Below are 22,138 nucleotides of genomic sequence, written 5' to 3' on the forward strand. Positions count from 1 at the left end.
AGCAGAAATGTCAGAGTACTTGCTGCAATTTTTAATAGATGTCTTGAGCTGATGCAAGTGCTGTCTATGTTCTCCTGCACTTCAACATAAACAAAACTCCTGAGCCAGGAATTTAGCCCTCTTTCTTTTCTCTACCAAGTCTGGTACAACAGCAAACTGTGGGAAGGGGACATTGTTCTTAAGTTTGCTTTGGCTTGTTGCTTGTGTTTGTTTTTTTTTTTAATAAATATATAGCCTGTTTAACCTAATTAAACTTTTTTTTTTAAATTGTAGCTAAGAGGTATGTTTTGTTAGCTGTTATGCTAATGCTTGAAAATTTTGCTTGCAGTAAAATGGTTAATACCTTCCTCGCAGTTCTGCCAAACAGTGGATTTCACTTTTATTAGGCGTTTGTAAAATGAATCACACTTTAACAGTCATACACGCGGAAATCAAGGAAAATACAGATGCTCAGAGAGCCGAGCAGGATCATCACCACAGCACAGAACCTTTCTCCTACGGTGATCCTGCACTTCCCTGAGCTCCCTCTTCCTTCCACATGCACCGTGACTACCCCGACGCCACCGCTGCTCCACCCAGCGGTAGGTGCCACGGCGAGATACCCCGTGCACCACCTCCCGCCCTTTCTCTTCTCCCCCTCTCCGCCACAGAGCAAGTCACCTCAGCCGGCTAAAGGCCCCGGCCCTCCCCCCACAAGCTCCGCTCAGCCGCCCAGCAGCCCGCCCTCCCCCACTCCTAACGGCTCAACGCCTCGGGGGCGCGGGACCTCAGCCCCAGCTACGAGTACCAGCACGCGCGCGCCGGTGGCGATTGCTATTGGCTGGCGGGTGAGGCACGTGGTGGGCCAGCGACTGCACGTGGTGGCGGCGGCGTTGTGAAGGGGCGCGGTGAGCGGCGCCATTTTCTTTTCCTGCGGAGCTTCGGTGGCCGGGGGAAAGAGGTAGGAGCGCCTCTCTCGTGGAATCGGAAGGCTTCACCCCTCGGGAGGACACCCCCCCTCTCGACGGAGTTGGGGTGAAAGTGCTGGGACAGGAAGGCTCAATAGTGTCCCCTGCGCGGGCACTGCAGGACCTGCTGGGGGCGGGCAGGGGGGTCGCCGCTAATGTGTTTTGTCTCCCGCGAGCAGATTCGGCAGGGCACAGCATGAACCAAGAGGACTGGAATGCAGAGATGGGGGACGAGGCCTCACTAATTCTCCCATCCCTTGAGCAGGTATGGGGCGGCAACTGTTGGGCTGTAGCATGTTTGCTTCTCTTCCCTTTCCTTCCTCCCACCCCTGGACCTGCCGCCTGGGTGGCTGTGGTCCCCTGCTGCCATGACTCCCGAGGCACCTGGAGAAGCTTGCCCTTAACTTACATCTTGAAAGCACAGTGTTTTCTTAACAAATAGTAGCAATTTCAGTCTCTCAAAATGTTGATGTGCTTTGTCTCCCTGAAGGCTCTAGGGGCATAGTCAGTGTAACCAATTAGTATTACTTGTCCAGCCGCTTGATGCTGTCTCCTTACATTGGGTTGTGAGAGGATGTGTACTTTTTGGAAAAGTATGTCGCATAAAAGTGATATATACTAGTAACTCATTAAGTATGATACATGGGCTAGGAATTGAGTACCTGTGTGGATAGGCTAGTGGACCAGCAGAGGCTGGAAGGCAAGTAGTAAAAGCTTACGAAGGGTAAAAACTTAAAATTGCAGATCAGTTGTGGTAAGGGGTATTCAAGTAAAGTTTTGTAACTAGTGAAATGGGTGGTTCATGGTGCCTGCCCTCTTTCCCTTCTGATGCATTCCTGTTCCCTGATGTTTGTCAGCTCTAGTTTTTCTGAAGTTGTAAGATAAATTGAGAACAGATTGCTGGGTTTTGGGTATCAGTAGGCTGCAATTTCTTGCACAAATCAGATTGGTTTGGCAGTGTGTATTACTGACTTGAATAGTGAAAGAGCAGTGGTGGAACTGTGTTATTGGGGACTAGCAGAATTGTGTCTTTTGGTGGTAGCTGTTGGCTGTGGGTTGGATGTGAACTGTAACTTTTCTCTGTGCCCTGTTAATGTCCTTTTAGCTATTCTATTTGCTGTCTCTTTCTGCTGGAAGTCACTGAATTGCTGGTGTGGTTTTTTTTGTTTGTTTGTTTGTTTTTTTTTTTTTTTTTTTTTTTACCACAGCAACAGATAGAACATGGGTGACTCTCAGCTGATCTCCATTGTTCAGTCAATATTGCACTTAATGTTGTTTCCAAACTTTATGGTCTTAAAAGCATAGCTACCATAGGAAGGGTGAGGAGTGCACCCATTTGAGGATTGTGGATAGGACTTTGAATATCATTTACAGTATGTTTTTGCAAATATGCTAGGCTGCTATAGGAGTTTACTGTTACTGATGAGAGAAGGTTTCCTCCCCACCAGCAGTTTGCTTGCTGCTGTTTTGTTCAGGTACCAGTGCTGCTTGTATGCTTTTGTGAGCTCTTTAAATTTTCTAACCTGAAGACTACCCTTCAGTGATGGAGAGATGGCTTAGATGGCCTTCACCACTGAGGCTGGTAAAGAGAAAATAAACAGAACCTCATCTCTTTCTGGTAGCAATGAGTTGTTACATGGACTCATTTGCTTGGAAAACTGCAATCTTAGAAAACGGGAATCTGACTTTTCAAGCAGGCTTAAATGTGTATAGAAACCAAGCTGATTGACTTAATTTCATCTGTAGCTCTGTATGTGTGAGTAGGTCTCATCAGAATAGTTGTCTTCTAAAAGTAAGTTAACATGGTCACTGTATTCTGTAAAGGGATTCAGTCCTTTTGCTGTGTATTTTGAAAGTGTTTTTAATACCCAGCTTTTTAGGGAAGAAAAGCAAAGAGACTCATGGATCTTGACTGGGATTATGTAGTAGCTGTGTTTCTGGATTTGAATAGTTCTCAGTCTTCTTCCCAAGCTCTCAGGAAGCTATCATATACCCAGAAATAGGTGGAGCTGTTGCTTCCTCTCAGATGTTCTGTTTAAGTTGCTTCTGTAAGTTGCCTTTGCTCTGCTTTTGCCCTGCACTGCCCCCCCCCGCCCCTCCCCCCCAAAGTGAGCTGGGCTACTATAGCATTTGCAAACACAGCTCACTTTAACTGGAACTGGAAAAGTGTGCTCATAGAAGTTACTCTTGAGTTAAATTCCTGGCAGTAGAAAACCTACAATTAGGTCAGTCTGTAGTATATTTAAGTTGTTAACCTGTGCAGCCTAATGATCTCAAGAGTTTGGCAGCAGGCGAGAACAATTCTTAAAATACAGTTTTGGAGTTCATAGTAGAACTAGGGCGATGTCAGGTACCTACTGTCAGGCCTAGTTCTGAGCTAAGTCTTGTGTTGAAATTGTTCATATTCAATTTTGCTATTTTTTACATAGCAGCAAAATACTTTCGTGTGCAATGAAGGGTAAGATACAGGAGTGTAATGAGAGACAGCTAAAGAATAATGTTTTGCTGCTTCTGATGTTGTTGAATAAGTACTGCTATCAGGAAAAGCTGCAGTAAATTTGAGGAGAATCTGTAATGAATCTTTGATTGTTGGCATTAGTCTTAATGTGTCTTTAAATTCAGCCTTGAGGAAGAGGAGACATGAGCGGCTTATCCAGATGGATGTATGAGGCTCAAAGTAAGTTTGCCAGAAGAAGAAATTATGGCAAACACTTTCAGAATAGTAATTTTACCAGTTTGCGTTTAATTTCCTGTAGTCATTGCTAGTCATATTAAGAAGCATGAAAACTGTAGTGATTTCTAAAAAGCACAGTCCTGAAATAAAAGGTTTGGTAGTTATGTGATGTACCTCAGCTGGTGTTTTGGCTTACTAGTACATGTCTGGCTTGCATTAAACAGCAGAAGGTTAACATGGCCTCTGCTGGAAATAAAACTGACCATAAGAGTAAAATGTGAAAATTGGTTGCTGTTCTGAATTGGTTTAAGTGGAGTATTGGAATCTTTGAATAAATGAACAGGGACTGACATATTTCAGTTATCTCCTTTTCAGATAATCTGTAAGCACCCTCTAGTAAAACACAGAAATGCAGTTATGAAACTGATGAAAACAGGTTATTATTTGCAATACAGTCTGAAAGATTGGAAAAGAAAAATACTTCAAAAGATTACAGTATTGTTTTGAACAATACATGTTTCTCGTACTCAAGGTTAAATTGTTTGTTCGCAAGGAGACAAAGCTGATGCCTCCATGAATCAGTGACAGAAGACAAGATAAACTTACTTAACTCCATGTCAGCTGTGTATAATGTGGTTTTGGTGACATTTAGATGAAAATGGCATGCCATTTAGTATAATGAAGTGTAAGAAACTGAAGTGAGCAGAAGAGTTTGAGACTGCATTTCAGAACGTGCAGAAGGCAACTTCTTTCAAGTACAAGGCTTAGCAACTGCATTTGTATTTATGTACTTTGCTTGGCCTGCTGTTAACATGATGTGCCTCTTATCTTTTTGTAGGCTAGCTTCTCTGAAAGACCAAATGGCATCTCGTCTGACTTCACTCCAAGCATAGGCTCATTTGGTATGTGAAAGGCTCTTCTGATTTTGCTGGCATTTGGGGGAGTTGATCCCTTGAACAATTTGGGAGATTAAAGAAAACCATGATATTATCACTGCGATATTTTCATGTGTCTCTCATGGAGTAAGCAACATCAGATTATACAGGTAACATAACAAGTAGACTTTCCTTTTGACTTCAGCCCTTCTTTATTTACTGCAGTTGTGTTGAATACAGCATATAACTTCTAATGAGAGTCAACAGGTGTTACCTCACAAGCATTTCTAGAACAGGCTGTGCTAACATGAACAGTATTGGAAGTAAGTAAGTGTTACATGCAATGTTGAACGGTTCTAGCTAGGACCTGCCTGACAGTTGTGTTGAAAATAAGAAAAGGTCAGATGAAGTTGTTGAACAGAAACTTAGATCCATGAAAAAAAACCAACAAAACCCACAAGACGAAATATTGATGTTTGGTATCAAGTTTCTGTAAAGCACTCTTGGTTTAATGAAGATGATGCCTTTATAAACTCGCACAGATGTTTTAGATAGAGAAGTTAGAAAAAGTTTAGATATAGAAGATAGAATTTTTAAGTATGCCAAGCCAGGGTTGCTGCTGAAGGTGCTTTGCCCTAGGCTCGGCTTTGCGTGACTCTACAATAGTCAGATCAGGAAGCAGGTTTTGCTTAGAACTGAGAGTCTGTGGGATAACGCAGTCAGGGTGTTCTCACTGTAGTCTCTGAATTCAAGAGTGCTTGAAGAACTGCTTGAGGCTATTTTAACTTTAGTGATATTCAGTCTGAGGTAAGAATTTTGAGCTTATATCATTTAGTTGATGGAAGAACAATCTAAACTTTATTTTAACAAATTGTGGTTAGCACAAATTACGTTGATACCATAGTCATAGAGCAGCCCAGGTTGCAAAAGCTCATCTGGTCTAACCTTTCATGGTAAAGGAAGTCTAGATGAGATTATCTAGCACCCTGTCCACTCCTGTCTTTAAAATCTCCAGTGATGGGGACTCTGCCACATCCTTGGGGAGGTTGTTCCAGTGAATGATTGTTCTCACTGTAAAAAAAAATCTCTTTCATCTATTGAGATGAAACCTCTCCCAGTGCAACTTAGACCTATTGCCCTCTGTCTTCTCCATGTGGCTCTTTCTGAAGAGAGAGACACTGTCCTCTTTGTTGCTGCCCTTCCAAGTACTGGAATACTGTGATAAGGTTCTCGCTGAGCCTTTTCTTTTCCAGGGAAAAAATACATAACTCTTGTCAGTCTTTCCTTATAGTTCTCCATATGTTTAGAACTGCTCACGTGTTTACAAGCAGGTAGAATAGTGCAGTATGTTTATTGCTGATGTATCCTTCTCCAGTGTTTTAGTGTATAGCTGAAAGGTAGAATTAATTTTTCCAATTCCTTGTCCCCAAGATGTTGGGAAATTAGGAAGCGCGGGAACTAGATATCGCTTGTGTTACTTGAATTTCTCTAAATTTGGACAGTTACAGGAAGCAGAAAATTCGGAGGACAGGGTTTGCATTCATCCTAGAACAGCAGAAATGTTTTATGAGGTCTCCAGGTTGCTAACTTCAGTAATGGTTTGACACAGAACAAATAGGAAAGCCAGTGCTTGTGAAGAGACCTTGAATTGTGAGTTACATAGGAGTGAGTCTTGGAGCTTCATGTTTTGTTTGTTCCAAATCTTTCTTTCTGACTAGCTGTCAGCTCTGCCTGCTAACGTTTCCATTACATATTGCAAAAATAACTAAGTATTCTCTGATTTGTGCCTATTGTACTGAACTCATGGCAGGGAGGGCTTTTCCTGCTGAAGGTCTTGTTTTCACTGTCATTGTTAACCATTTATTCCTTTCTTCAGGTAGGTGTACTGTGCTGTTTCAGATCAGTGTGAGCAATTTCAAAGCGACTCTTGGCTTAACATCATCTTTCTGGTTCTTCGTTTATAGAGAACTCTACCAATGTTATCAAGCATAGGTAGTAATACTGAGATTTGCCTACTTATGCTAGGTATGAGTAAACTTTATTTACTCTTTAAATAAGGACTTACAGAACTAAAGCTTTTTGGGAAGTCTGGAGCTGAGGCTCTCAGTTGATAAGATTGTGCATCTTGTCTTGACCTTGTTTAAAAGGGTACATCAGTATTAAGGATTCTTTCCCTACAGCATGATAGAAAAAGGTGTCCTGCCCCCCCCCCCCCCCCCCAAAGGCTGCATGGGCCTTACTACTTTTTTCCCTTGCAAAACTTCTAATTTATGAACAGATTGTGCTTCAGCTGAGTTTTTTAAATTAAGCTTTCATGAGCTGCTCTTTTGTATGCAGTGCACTTCTAGGCTCTGTATATTTTATAACTGTATTGTTGATGATATAACTTGCATATTTGACACTAAATAACGTGAGTAGAGTTAGTGTATGCAGGTTAAACTTTAATTTTGATTTTTTTTTTCCTTCAATATCTAATAGAAGTACTGTTGTGTAAATTATTGTAAAGAGGATAAGCTAAAAGGAATATTGCATACGTGCCAGTTATTTTTTTATAAAGCTTTACTTTGACTTAAACAAGTGAATTTGTTCTTTGTGTTGCTTCTTCATGAAAGGAAAACTTCCTGTACAGGCAGACTGTTCTGAATTTTTAACTCTGAAGGAACTTTATTCTTTTCCTGTTACATACTTCTTCGGTACTTAAAAACCAAACCCACAAAAAACCCCAAACCAGCCAACTACAAAAAAAACCCAGACAAAACCCAGAAATATAAGTCTTGCTAAAATGACATTTATTTAGTATATGCAAGATTTGGGGGTGGATGTCTCTGGAACGGATTAAAATCAGAATTTTAAATCCCCATGTACAGTAGAAAAATGTAAGTAAAAGCATATGATGAGGAAATCAGTGGATCTAACAGTTCTTGTTTAGGGATATGTTGATGCAATGCTAGGATTCATTCTAGCCCTCTTAATCTATCAAATGTTGCTTGAAAATTAGTAAATTTAGAGTGGTAAATGATACAGCGATTAATTCAACATTAGCATTTGGTAGTGCTAGTGCAAGACCAGTTAGCTTGCAAATCTGTATAGACATGAGTCTCGTGAATAATTTGCATAGTAGGCAAATGGTAATTGTGAAAATAGCTATACTTCTACCAGTCTGAATAGGTTGGTTGGCAAGTAACAGTGCAGTCTACAGCTGATTTGGTGTAAGTGCCAAGCATAGCAGACTTGACTAAAGAATGATCTAAATTGGTTCTATCCTGTTCTGTGTCTATAAATCTGTGGTTTTGTCCAGCCTCTTTGATTAGTAGAGGCAGTAAACACAGAGGGCAGCATGGTGAAGGAACTTACTAAAGCAGATGCTTTACTGATCAAGTATTTTGTTGGCATGTGTGGTGGGTTGACCCTGGTTGGATGCCAGGTGCCCACCAAAGCCGCTCTATCACTCCCCCTCCTCAGCTGGGGGGGAGAAAATATAACAAAAGGCTCGTGGGTCAAGATAAGGACAGTTTAATACAGTGATAGCAAAGGTCGCGCGTGCGAAAGCAAAGAAAAAAAAACAAATGATGTTATTCTCTACTTCCCATCAGCAGGCGATGTCTAGCCACTTCTCGGGAAGCAGGGCTTCAGTACGCGTAGTGGTTGCTCCGGAAGACAAAATGTCCCCCCCTCTGTCTCCCTTTACTTAGCTTTTATATCTGAGCTGACGTCATATGGTATGGAATATCTGTTTGGTTAGTTTAGGTCAGCTGTCCTGATTGTGTCCCCTCCCAAGATCTTGCCCTGCCCCAGCCTGCCATTGAGGGGAGGGCAGAAATGTTGGGGAGACAGCCTTGATGCTGTGCCAGCACTGCTCAGCAGTAGCCAAAACACTGGTATGCTATCAACACCTTTCTAGCTACTGATGCAGGGCACAGTGCTATGAGGGCTGCTGTGGGGAGTATTAACTCCATCTCAGCCAGACCCAATACAATCTCCACCCCTTATTCCATACCATTTGCGTCCTGCTCAGGTCCCACATAATTTAATACAGATATCTTCTAACCATACTATTGTATTTAATTCTCATTCCTGAAATCCTTTCTTACCAACACTTACAGCTGGAACTACATACTGAAACCACTTTTATACCCAATGTACAGATTTATACATTCTTATTAATTACTATCCCCTGTCCTTTAAGAGATAGATATTCCATGGGCTTCTTCCACTCCTCCAGATGTTCACACTCAGGTTATGACTTAGGCCCCATCCATCAAGATGAGTGGTCAGGACAGGAAAAGCAGTATGTTCGAATGCTGGGCACCAACACCCGCTTGGTTTGGGTCACCGATGCACTTGTCTGGTTCCTTGCGAAGTTCACTCCTCTGCAGTTCAGGTCATTCCTGCTACGTTACTTCCTACAACATACAACTCACATCACAGATTATTTTTCCCCCAAGGTTAAATGTCCTTGAGGCACACACCGGGTCTCCCCATCCTTCCGCATTACCCACCAAGTACACCCAGGTCCCTGAGCAAAGACAATCCTACGAATGGGTTTGCCTTTTCCCATGGGAGGTGCAATCCACACTGCCTTCCCCAGCCACTTCCCCATGTGCACTACGGGGACCTTATCTCCTCCCACAGTATGTAGGGGTTTTGTTTGGGCAGGACCAGGACGGTTAGCAGATCCTCTGGTGTTAACTAGCCAAGTGGCTTCTGCTAAATTTGTATCCCAATGCTTCCATGTCCCATTGCCTAGCACTCTCAACATAGTCTTCAACAGTCCATTATATCTCTCAATTTTTCCGGATGCTTGCGGGTGATAGGGTATGTGGTACACCCACTCAATGCCATGTTTCTTTGCCCAGGAGCTTATGAGGTTATTTCGGAAATGAGTCCCATTGTCTGATTCGATTCTTTCTGGGGTACCGTGTTGCCATAAAATTTGCCTTTCGAGGCCTAAGATGGTGTTTCGGGCAGTGGCATGGTTTACAGGATATGTTTCTAGCCAACCAGTAGTTGCTTCCACCATGGTGAGTATGTAGCGCTTGCCTTGGTGTGTTCGTGGCAGTGGTCCAACGTAGTCAGTTTGCCAGGCCTCGCCATATCGAAAGCCCAGCCACCGCCCTCTGTTCCAGGGAGACTTTACTCTGGTCACTCGTTTGATTGCAGCACATGTTTCACATTCCTGAGTGACCTGTGTGATGGCCTCCATGGTCAGGTCCACCCCTCGATCACGAGCCCACCTATATGTTGCATCTCTCCCTAGATGTCCTGATGTCTCATGGGCCCATCGAGCTACAAATAGCTCACCCTTACGCTCCCAGTCCAGGTCCACCTGAGCTATTTCTATTTTGGCAGCCTTGTCTACCTGTTCATTATTTCGATGTTCTTCAGTGGCACGGCTTTTGGGCACGTGAGCATCTACATGATGTACCTTTAGAGTCACGTGTTCTACACGGGCAGCAATGTCCTGCCACAATGCTGCTGCCCAGATGGGTTTACCCCTGCGTTGCCAATTGGTCTTCTTCCACTGCTGTAGCCACCCCCATAGGGCATTAGCCACCATCCAGGAGTCAGTATAGAGGTAGAGTACCGGCCACTTTTCTCGTTCAGCAATGTCTAGGGCTAGTTGGATGGCTTTCACTTCTGCAAACTGACTTGACTCGCCTTCTCCTTCAGTGGCCTCAACGACTTGTCGTGTGGGACTCCACACAGCAGCTTTCCACTTCCGATGGTTCCCTACCACACGACAGGATCCATCAGTAAACAAAGCGTAACACCTTTCGTCTTCTGATAGCTCATTATATGGTGGTGCCTCTTGGGCACGAGCCACCTCCTCAGGTGATGCTCCAAAATCTCTGCCTTCTGGCCAGTCCATGATCTCTTCCAGAATTCCTGGGCGGTTAGATTTCCCCAGTCGAGCTCGTTGCGTGATCAATGCTATCCACTTACTCCATGTAGCGCTGGTTGCATGATGTGTAGAGGGGATGTTTCCTTTGAACATCCAGTGTAGCACGGGCAATCGTGGTGCCAAGAGGAGATATGCTTCTGTACCAACAACTTCTGAAGCGGCTCGAACCCCCTCATATGCTGCTAGTATCTCTTTTTCAGTCGGGGTGTAGTGGGCTTCTGATCCTCGGTACCCCCGACTCCAAAACCCTAATGGTCGACCTCGGGTTTCTCCTGGTGTTTTCTGCCACAGGCTCCAGGTGAGACCATGCTCCCCAGCTGCAGTATAGAGTACATTTTGTACATCTGGTCCTGTCCGGACAGGCCCAAGAGCTACTGCACGAGCTATTTCCTGTCTGATATGCTCAAAGGCTTGTTGTTGTTCAGGGCCCCATTCAAAATAGTTCTTTTTCCGCGTTACTCGATAGAGAGGGCTCACAAGCTGACTATAACCTGGAATATGCATTCTCCAGAATCCCACAAGGCCTAGGAAAGCTTGTGTTTCTTTCTTGTTGGCTGGTGGAGACATAGATGCTATCTTGTTAACCACATCCATTGGGACATGACGGCGTCCATCCTGCCATTTTATTCCCAAGAATTGAATCTCCTGTGCAGGTCCCTTGACCTTACTTTTCTTTATGGCGAAACCAGCTTTCAGAAGAATCTGAATTATTCTTTTTCCCTTCTCAAACACTTCTTCTGCCTCGTTGCCCCACACGATGATGTCATCTATGTATTGTAAATGTTCAGGGGCATCGCCTTGTTCCAGTGCCATTTGGATTAATCCGTGACAAATGGTAGGGCTGTGCTTCCACCCCTGGGGCAGTCGATTCCAGGTGTATTGGACACCTCTCCATGTGAAAGCAAACTGTGGCCTGCATTCTGCTGCCAAAGGAATGGCGAAAAATGCATTGGCAATATCAATTGTAGCATACCATGTGGCTGCCTTTGATGCCAGTTCATATTGGAGCTCTAACATGTCCGGTACAGCAGCACTCAGTGGCGGTGTCACTTCATTCAGGCCGCGATAATCTACTGTTAACCTCCATCCTCCATCAGACTTTTGCACTGGCCATATAGGACTATTAAAAGGTGAATGAGTCTTACTGATGACTCCTCGGCTCTCTAGGTGATGAATCAGCTCATGGATGGGAGCCAGGGAGTCTCGGTTTGTCCGATATTGCCGCCGGTGCACTGTCCTGGTAGCGATTGGCACCTGCTGTTCTTCAACTTGCAGCAATCCCACAGTGAAGGGATCTTCCGAGAGGCCAGGCAGGGTAGATAGCTGTTTGATCTTCTCTGCATTTACAGTGGCTACACCAAAAACCCATCGGTACCCCTTTGGGTCCTTGAAGTACCCTCTCTTGAGGTAGTCTATGCCAAGGATACAAGGGGCCTCTGGGCCGGTCACAATGGGGTGCTTTTCCCACTTGTCCCCTGTCAAGCTCACTTCAGCCTCCAGCATAGTCAATTCTTGGCATCCCCCTGTCACTCCCGAGATCCAGATGGGTTCTGTGCCCCTGTACCTTGATGGCATCAGTGTACACTGTGCACCAGTGTCTACCAAAGCTTTATACTTCTGTGGGTCTGATGTGCCAGGCCATCGAATCCACACAGTCCAGTATATCCGGTCATCCCTTTCCTCCTCCTGGCCGAAGGCAGGGACCCTCTATTGCTGTTCCTCATCAGAATATTCACTGTCCGATCCTTGCAGTACCAGACCAGAAGTCCCCTCACCAGAATCAAGGGAGGTGGTTTCAGTTCTTCTGTGCTTGGAGGATCGCTGAGTGCTTTCTTGGGCCTCTACAGCAACGATGCTGACAGCCTTCTTCTTGGGTGACCCCTTCTTAACAGCTGTCTTCCCTCTCAGTTCACGTACGCGGGCTTCCAGCTTAAAGGTGGGTTCACCATCCCACTTCCTCATGTCCTCCCCTTGGTCACGCAGGAAGAACCAGAGTGTACCACGTGGCATACGCCTTGGGCTCCCTTTCCCTCTGACTTGGGCAGGAGAGGACTGATTTCTTGGAGCATCCCTAACAGCCAAGGCACTGTCCTGTAGGGATGAGGAGGCACAGAGATTTTCCTCAAAGTTTTGGAGCCAAGACGACACTTTCTCCACAGTTGGTGTTTCCATATCTGGACAATACATTGCTGCCAAGCTGTTAGAATACGATGCTGGGGCACCTTGAATCACCTTTCGCCACATGGCCCGTGTGCACAGGACATCCTCTGGATCTTTGGATACTTCCTCATCATCTAGATCACTGTAGATGACTTCCACCACCGCTAACTCTCTCAGGTACTGGATGCCTTCATCTGCAGTAGTCCACTTTTCTGAGGAATTCACAAGATCTTCCTTGAATGGGTATCTTGCCCTCACACTTGAGAGGAGCCGGCTCCAGAGACTGCAAACTGCTGCCTCTTTTCCAATTCCTCTTTCAATTCCCCGGTTTCTAGCGAGGGATCCCAGTTGTTGGGCTTCCTTGCCTTCCAGTTGCTGACTATCAGCCCCGTTATCCCAGCATCGGAGCAGCCAGGCAGCAATCCGCTCACCTGGCTGGCGGCTGTAATCTTTCCGCAAGTCCCGAAGTTCTGAGGACGTCAGGGACCGGGTAGTTTCCGCTTCCTGTTTAAGCTCCCTCACTCCTTCCTCCAATTTCTTTGTTGAAGGACCAGCTTCTAGATCAAACCTTTCCTCTTCTTCTTCTTCCCTCACTAATCGATGGTATGGACCCATTGATCTCCTTGTCCACTGCTTCCTTTTCACTACTGGGGCAATTACCGTAGTTGTTGTTGTTTGGGTCCCTATCTCGAGCATGGTGTCCTCAGATGCAGTCTGGGTTCCTGCCTCAACCATGGTCCTCTGACAGTGTTGAACTATGGCTCGGTAGGCATAGGCCAGGCCCCAGTACAGTGCAAGAAGCTGCTGGTTTTCATTGGGATAAGCAAGGCACCCTTCTATCAGGTGGCGTGTCAGTTTGCCAGGGTTACTTGCCTGTTCAGATGTAAAGTCCCAGGTTATGGGAGGTGATAACCATCCTAGGAATCTGCCCAAATCCTTCCATATACCCTGCCACCCAGGGACCGGTCGCTTGAGGGCACATTTCAGTATTGCCTCACCTAAAACTTGCCTTCTCTTATACCAGGATGAGACCAGATTCCACAATACCCATAATATGCCACCAGTATTAATTATTAGTATTAAGCAGCTCACATAAGGGTGAACAAGGACCTCGGGAGCCTGCATAATAAAACCATTCACATCAATGCCTGGTAGGGAGAGGGAGATGTGTTCTCTCATCTCCTCCACAAGATAGCTCCTACAACACAGCAAAACCATCAGTGCCAGGACAAAACACATAGACATTATTTGTATTAGCACGTTCCCGCGTTCCTTCGTTCTCCCCACAAGATAGCTCTCACAGCACAACAGAGCCATCAGTGCCAGGACAAAGCACGCAGCCATTATTTGCATTAACATGTTCCCAAACTCAGCAAGCTAGAGATAAGCAAGCAGCTAACAAGCTCGGTGACCTGCACAGGAGCTTGTCACTTAATAACTAGCTATAGAACGCTTAATGCAAAACTGCCGTTGTCGTGCCCCACGTTGGGCGCCAAAAAAGGACTGTGGTGGGTTGACCCTGGTTGGATGCCAGGTGCCCACCAAAGCCACTCTATCACTCCCTCTCCTCAGCTGGGGGGGAGAAAATATAACAAAAGGCTCGTGGGTCAAGATAAGGACAGTTTAATACAGTGATAGCAAAGGTCGCGCGTGCGAAAGCAAAGAAAAAAAAACAAATGATGTTATTCTCTACTTCCCATCAGCAGGCGATGTCTAGCCACTTCTCGGGAAGCAGGGCTTCAGTACGCGTAGTGGTTGCTCCGGAAGACAAAATGTCCCCCCCTCTGTCTCCCTTTACTTAGCTTTTATATCTGAGCTGACGTCATATGGTATGGAATATCTGTTTGGTTAGTTTAGGTCAGCTGTCCTGATTGTGTCCCCTCCCAAGATCTTGCCCTGCCCCAGCCTGCCATTGAGGGGAGGGCAGAAATGTTGGGGAGACAGCCTTGATGCTGTGCCAGCACTGCTCAGCAGTAGCCAAAACACTGGTATGCTATCAACACCTTTCTAGCTACTGATGCAGGGCACAGTGCTATGAGGGCTGCTGTGGGGAGTATTAACTCCATCTCAGCCAGACCCAATACAGCACGTGATGTGCTTTCCAAAAATTTTTAATATTGAATTAACTTAGTGTGCTTAAGGTGTGGAAATCTCAGTGGAAGAGGAGTGATGGAATAAGAATGGGTTAGGATGGCAAGTAAAGGGAAGAGAGTCCTCACCCCTTTAAATGGAAACAGACTTGGTCAATGAAAGCCAGTCTAATGTGGTAAACCATAAAAATACCAGTTCAGATAATTGGTGAGATGTTTTTATTTGCTGCTTGTTCCAGGTTACATTAAACTTGAATATCAATCTTTTACGCTGTCTTTGCCACAGACTACTCACTTAAATCTTCCAAGTGAGCAGGAACTCGGAACATTGTTCGGACTATGAAAGCAGCAGTTTAACACTTCGTGTGGTGTTGTACAAACAGAGTCTCTGAAATGAGTGACTTGGTAATGTACCAAATCTCAGTCGTCTTTTTTTCATTTATGACAGGCTCTTGCATACAGGTGATCTCTTCATTAACTAATGTGTTTGTCTTGTGACCGAATATACTAGTGCCTATTTTTTTTCAGGGGTAGCTATATAATTACGTTAAGCAGGTTTAACTTGGAAGAAAAACAGTACCAGTCAGTTTCTGTGATGTGCCATTTACTTGCACGTCATGGAATTTTGTAGACTTCACGTTTTTATTTCAGATGTTGTATTTTTATGATGGTTACTCATGTACCCCAGTCTTGACTTTAATATTGCAAAATAGGGAATTAGGTTTTTATAGAATCACTCAGGTTGGAAGGCAGCTCTGAACATTGGCTGGTCCAGATCCTTGCGTAGCGTAGGGTCAACTATAGCAGGTTGGTCGGGATCTTGTCCAGCCGAGTTTTGAATTTCTGCAGGGATGGAGATGATAAAGCTCTCTGGCAATTTGTCTAGTGTTTAACCACTCTCAGAGTAAAAAGATTTTCCTGATGTTAAAATGGGATTTCCTGTATTTCAATTTGTCCCCATTGCCTCTTGTGTTGGATATCAGTGAAAAGAATCTGTCTCCCTGTTATCTTTGCTCACTTCTGATAAGAGGGAAAATTCTTTGGGCCTTCTTGTCTCCAGGCACAGCAGTTTCAGCTCTCAACCACTCCCTCTGTGACAGATGCACCAGTCTTTTCATTATCTTTGCAATCCTTCACTGGACTCATGTCAGTATGTCAGCGTCTGTTTCGTACTGGACAGCCTAGAGCTGGACACAGCACTCTAGATAGGGTGTCATCAGTGGGGAAGGACCCCACCTACTGGTAACATTCTTCCTAATGTAGCCCAGAAGGCTGTTGGCCTTTACTGCAAGGGCATATTACTGGCTTATGTTCAATTTGCTATCCACCACAGCCCTCAGGTTTTTCTCTGTGAAGATGCTCTCCAGCTGGCTGGCACCAATGTGTACTGGTGCCTGGAGTTACTTCTCCCCAGGTGCAGGATTTTGCATTTATCTTTGTTGAACTTTGAGGTTCTTGCCTGCCTATGTCTCTAGCATGTTTTGAGTTTTCTCTGAGTGAAACACAACCCTGTGTTTAATGTCCTGGTTTTGTATGTCTGCAAACTTGCTGAGGGTGCGTTCTATCCCATCATCTGGGTCATGAATGAAGATGACAAACTGTGTTGGCCCCAGTATCAATCAGTGGGGTACTCTGCTGGTGATTGGCCTTGTCGTGGTTTAACCCCAGCCAGCAACTAAGCACCACGCAGCCGCTCACTCACTCCCCCCCACCCAGTGGGGTGGGGGAGAAAATTGGGAGAAGAAGCAAAACTCGTGGGTTGAGATAAGAACGGTTTAGTAGAACAGAAAAGAAGAAACTAATAATGAGAATAATAACACTAATAAAATGAGAACAGCAATAATAAAAGGATTGGAATGTACAAATGATGCGCAGTGCAATTGCTCACCACCCGCCGACCGACACCCAGCTAGTCCCCGAGCGGTGATTCCCTGCCCCCACTTGCCAGTTCCTAAACTAGATGGGATGTCACACAGTATGGAATACCCTGTTGGCCAGTTTATGTGAGCTGCTCTGGCTGTGTCCTGTGCCAACTTCTTGTGCCCCTCCAGCTTTCTCGCTGGCTGGGGATGAGAAGCTGAAAAACCCTTGACTTTAGTCTAAACTCTACTTAGCAACAACTGAAAACATCAGTGTGTTATCAACATTCTTCTCATACTGAACTCAAAACATAGCACCTTACCAGCTACTAGGAAGACAGTTAACTCTATCCCAGCTGAAACCAGGACAGCTTCCAGCTGGAGTTTATGCTGCTGATCACAACCCTTGGAGCCCAGTGGTTCAGCCTATTTTCAGTCATCCTCACTGTCCAGTTATGTAGGCTGTACTTCATTGTTTTGTATATGAAGACGTTATGGGAGGCACTGTCAAAAGTTTTACTTTCTTGTTGTTTTCCAGGTGCTGTTGAAAGATCTAACACACGTCAGGATACGCAGGCTCGTTTTGGAGGGTATTCTAGGAGTAGAGGTAGGATTGTATAGTTAAAATTCGTAGTTTTGGGGGTGATTAAGCCTTCCTTTTGGACAAAACCTTTAGAATGGAGGACCTTGAAACTGGTGTCTGAGTAGATTCTGAAAACTCAGATTTTACTATATTGGTAGCAGTACTGTTGCTGTGTAGTGCTATTCCTTATGCAAAACAGTAGTTACACCTGTGCTAAGCTTTGTAATTTTAATTCATTGTCTTAAAAAGGGCACCTTCAACATGTGGTGTTTTTTTTATTGTTGTTGAGTGGGAGGTAGGCTACAGACCTGAGGTCCCTTTCAGCCTGAATGATTCTGTAGTTTTATGGTTGAGGTTAAAAAAACCCCAAACTGAAACAACAAAACTGCAAACCTACCCAAACCCAAAAGCCTACCCTGAAGTCAAAGATAGCTTTGAATGTTAAATTGATTCTTCTTTTCTAATTATAGATACTGATGAATGTCTGAACAGACAGCATCAACCAGGGAGTAGATTTGGTAGCGGAAGGAATTTTGCAAACAGAGGTAACTTTCTGGAGTGTCTGTTATTCTAGTGGCTAGTTGTATTTGATACATTAAATTTTCTCTATTCAGGTACTCAGTTTTTTTGTATCAAAGCCAAATGAGTGTTTGTGACTTGGAGGGTAATACCAATCCTTATTTCTGCATAATGTAGACACTCAGTATCACCCCTTAGTTTTGACTGCACAACATAAAATACCGCACCGTATTTGGTAGAAGGCAGGACTCTACATTTAAAATCAATGTTTTGTTTACCTCTTGCTTTGATTCTGTTTTCCCTGAAAAAAAGGTATTTTTCTGATAATTCTGTTGAGTCAAAACGTAGTATAAAAGGCAGCTGAGTATTAGTATTCACATATATGCCATGTGAAGGGAGTATACCAGTGCTCTTCTGTGGAAGACTTGAAAGCTTTCTTTCTTTAGTATCCATAAAGCAATATTTAATCCCTGTCCTCTTCCTGCTTATAATGGCAAGTGCCACTCTTGTATGCAGTGCACATTGAAGAGGTTAGTAATTGGAAGTTTGGCAGTACTGCCATATATGCTTCCACCAGGTACTGTTGGAAGCACATAGGGCAGTGGAAGCTACTGTCACATAACAGCTGTCTAGATAGTTCTATGGCGGTAAGTGAGACTTGTTATGAAACAAGGAAGACTGAAACTTCACGGTTTGGGTATGTTTAGCAAAAGTTTTGACCTGCAGCACAGCTGTGGAGGCACTTGGAAGTTATGTTTATTCTTTCAAAAAATTCTACACCATTTCTGCATCTCTTGGGTTGATGCTCATTAAGGTAGGGGAATGCTAGACTTGTTCAACTAGGCAGACAGCGGTGGTGCTATGGAACGATGATGAACAGTTCTGCTGTAGACTCTTCAGCAATTGCCAAGTAACTCAAGCTGTATTTAAGGTCTGTAGTATTTATGGGCTTTTATATCTAGACTGTCTTTTGCATATGAGCCTTTAAGATGTGATGTGACTTTTTTTTTTTTTTAAATTTGGGAAAACTCATATGACATATATGTTGGTATGCACCAACCATTGGTGGAGAGGGAGCTACAGATGCTGTGCTAGGAGAACTTCTCATTTAGCAGAAGATGCTCTTTGTCATTACAAGATGATAGAACAGGTGTTCAGTTGAAGAACAAAGACTAAGGAGTAAATGACAGTACAAGTTGACTCTTTGGATCTTAGTAACTTGTTTATGTGTGTGGCTGTTTACTTCCGCTGCCTCCCCATCAGGAGGGTGACTAGGGAAAGGGGTTAGAAATAAAAATAGACTAAATACTTGGCACTGCATGTCCCAAGCAACTGAATAAGTAATTCTGAGTAACAAAAAATTAGAAATTGATAGATCTGAAAGGCAGGTTTTCAAATCCTCGCTCCGTAGGAGGCAGCAATTGCAATACTACCTCACTCTACAGTACTGGTTATGAAAACTGAGACGGTACAAATGCTGTCAGTTGTCCTGTGACTGAACCAGAGGACTGATCTGCATCATAACCAAAAAGTTGAAAGTTAGTAGCTTATATAGCATATATGCATGTAAAGTCAAATACTTCCAGATTTAATGTTTTATTTACTTCTTGCAAGAAGCAATAGTACAGGAGAGCAGTAGACTCTTCTTGTCACAATTCTTGGCAAAAAATTTCTTCTCTTCATTTTTTTCATATGTTGAGGCAAATCACTTAGTTTTATTGTACTTTTTATCTGAATACATGAAATAAGGACTGTGAAGAATAACTGCCAATAAAAGGCACTTGATTTACACATGCAAAATTGGGCAAACTAAGTTTTGTGCTATGCTGTACTGCAGGTTTCCAAGAAAGGAACGTTGTAGAAGATTCTGGTACACAAAATAGAGGTTTTGGAGGATTTCCTTGTGGCTTTGGACAAAGTGAGAGTAAGTATTTTTGTGGTTGTGTTTTTTTAATGTTGACTGGTTTGTGTGGGAACAGCATACATTTGGTTATTCTTTCTAGGTTTGCTTGCTCCCTAAGAACTGCAAGTATAAAGGTGAAAGCTATGAAATAGTTTCTATTCTTCAGCAGTGTTATGGAGCATGGATGGCATCTTTGAAAAATAGTATCACTGGGAATAGCACAGCATAGGTTGGCGTTATAAAGAATCTGTTGTGGCTGTTGCAGTGTAGAGTTTTTGGAGTAAATAGTGTTAGCTTTAGGCATGGTATTTCAGTATACTAATTTTAGATGCCATAGCCACTACACTGTGTCTTACTTACAGGTATTAAGGCTCAGCAAAGAGACAGACCTCAATCTGGCGTTCTTCTTGGCTCTAGAGGAAGAGGAGCATTTGGAGGTCATGCAGGTGAGACTTTTTAGTAGGGTGGTGAACCTTTCAGATTTCCTTGTTGCTGATTCGTGGCAATGCAGTACCTTCTTAGCTTTGCTAAATGCTGCCCCTGTGATTGTTCTCCGTGTCTGAATTAAGAACCTACTGCAAATGTTGGATAGCTTGCTTGAATGCCCACGCGAGATGTGTTTGTAACTTGGATAAATTTTAGTATTTGGATTTTCAAAGCTGTTGTCTTCTGTAATTTTTTCCTTGGTCCTACTGCTGCTGGGTCAGTTAATGTGCAGTGAAGCAGAGGTGCTAACCCCAAAATTCAAAGCAAGCCTTTAAGAACTTGCTCAGTTTTGAAATAGTCACTCTAGACTTTTTCCACCCCCTATAAAGGGAAGTGTTGTTTTAGGTTTGTCCAGGCTGACAACTAAGGTTTGTAGCTCTGAGAGGCCAGCTCTTCCTGAATACTTTATTCTAATGTTGGCTTTTTTTGCCATCTAGAAAGGATTTTTCCCTCATGCTTCTATCTTCCTTTGCCACTGATGCTACTGTAACTGTGTTGTGCTACCTAGCGCATAGTCATCTATCACTTGCAAAAGTCCCATAATTCAAATTAGAAATACCATTAAACTAGTGTAATGGGTAGTGGATGGCTGGTATTCTCAATGTAAGAACATTTTATGTGATCCTGGTAAAAGAATTTTTCACTGTAGAAGAGATAGAATGATTAGTATGTGTTTTCAGAAATGCTCCTTAATATCCTAAGAATAATTTATTTGCCTCTGTTTGACTTAGTTCAAATGAAGTTTTTCAGGTATTTAGTTCAAATAGTGATTTTAAGTGTTATAGAGGCAACATGCTAATACTCTTAGGGGACATAACTGCATCCTTAATGCAGGATAGTCATTCCTTACTTTTTCATGACCAGTGTGTGAAGTATTAGTATGTAAAGACTGTTACAGATATTGGTAGGAAACAGTTGCACTAGTCTGTATAGAAGCTCATGTGGAAAGATAATTCTTCATAAAGAGTAGTTTGTTGCTTGAGAAGTATGTCCTTTTATAGTAAGAGAATGTGTCTGGATCTAGCAAAGGAGCAGAGCAAGCACTGCTAGGCTGTTCTGCTGCCATCTCCAAGTAGTGGACCTGTCACTAATAGAGTTTGTAGAGGTAATGAAGGTAGGGCGGTGTTGGCTTTTCTTAAAACAGTTATGCTTTTTGCAATTAGAGATAGTGTGGAAGCATATTATATCTTCTGATGGAAGAATAAGTATTTAAAAGTAATTACACAGACTGTATGTTGCATCTTTGCTTGGATTCTATGTCACAGTCTTGATGAAGCTGTGGCTTTACACTGTTGCTTAAGAGTACTGCTGCTGAACAGAGCATTCCTGATGCAAGTCACAGCACTGGCTGCCTCTTTAGACTGGTATTTATATTTAGAATTAATAATTTGGTCTTGTTGAGAATGAGCAATTGGATTAATACGCTACCCTGATGTTATACTTTCGTGCTCGCATTGCTGCAGTGAGGAGAAATGCAGATGAGGGAGGGCTAAGGAGGCGTTGGAGGGTCACTGCACTTATGTGGTACTGGTCTTAAAATGGTCAGTCTCATGGTATGATTTTTATGAATGGCTTGAGCTGCACATTTGAGTAGAGAACCTATGAACAGCTTTTGTTGTTGTCTTTCCTCTTCACTCAGTCTTGTGTCTGTTATCTGCATTTCTAGCTTCCATTCTTTTGCAGAGGGACCTTATACCAAAGTTGTTGTTTTTTTTTTTTCCCCCCACCTTTGAAATCAGCAACACAACTTCCTCTACAGAGTAGCTAGAGGCTATAAGTTAGGTTTAAGGCTTTTTCCGTGTTGTGGTTTAACCCCAGCCAGCAACTAAGCACCATGCAGCCTCTCACTTGCCCCCCCCCCCCCAGTGGGGTGGGGGAGAAAATCAGGAGAAGTAGTAAAACTCGTGGGTTAAGATAAGAATGGTTGAAAAGAACAGAAAAGAAGAAACTAATAATGATAATTGCCCTGGTTTCATCTGGGATAGAGTTAACTGTCTTCCTAGCAGCTGGTGCGGTGCTATGTTTTGAGTTCAGTATGCGAAGAATGTTGATAACACTGATGTTTTCAGTTGTTGCTCAGTAGTGTTTACACTATAGTCAAGGATTTTTCAGCTTCTCATCCCCAGCCAGGGCACCTGAC

General features: G+C 43.6%; 1 protein-coding gene across 1 annotated transcript in view; it reads left to right on the forward strand.

Moving 5' to 3' along the window:
* Positions 1-538: 538 nt before the first annotated feature.
* DDX4 (DEAD-box helicase 4) overlaps positions 539-22,138 on the forward strand; it is a 43,676-nt gene continuing 22,076 nt past the window's right edge. Inside the window, exons 1-7 of the mRNA XM_075019983.1 lie at positions 539-581; positions 1,127-1,212; positions 4,460-4,523; positions 17,046-17,114; positions 17,561-17,635; positions 19,447-19,533; positions 19,875-19,958. Coding sequence (XP_074876084.1) covers positions 539-581; positions 1,127-1,212; positions 4,460-4,523; positions 17,046-17,114; positions 17,561-17,635; positions 19,447-19,533; positions 19,875-19,958 — 508 coding nt within the window. The remainder of the gene's footprint in view (positions 582-1,126; positions 1,213-4,459; positions 4,524-17,045; positions 17,115-17,560; positions 17,636-19,446; positions 19,534-19,874; positions 19,959-22,138) is intronic.

This window comes from Buteo buteo, chromosome Z (assembly GCF_964188355.1).
Source record: "Buteo buteo chromosome Z, bButBut1.hap1.1, whole genome shotgun sequence".
Taxonomy (NCBI): Eukaryota; Metazoa; Chordata; class Aves; order Accipitriformes; family Accipitridae; genus Buteo; species Buteo buteo.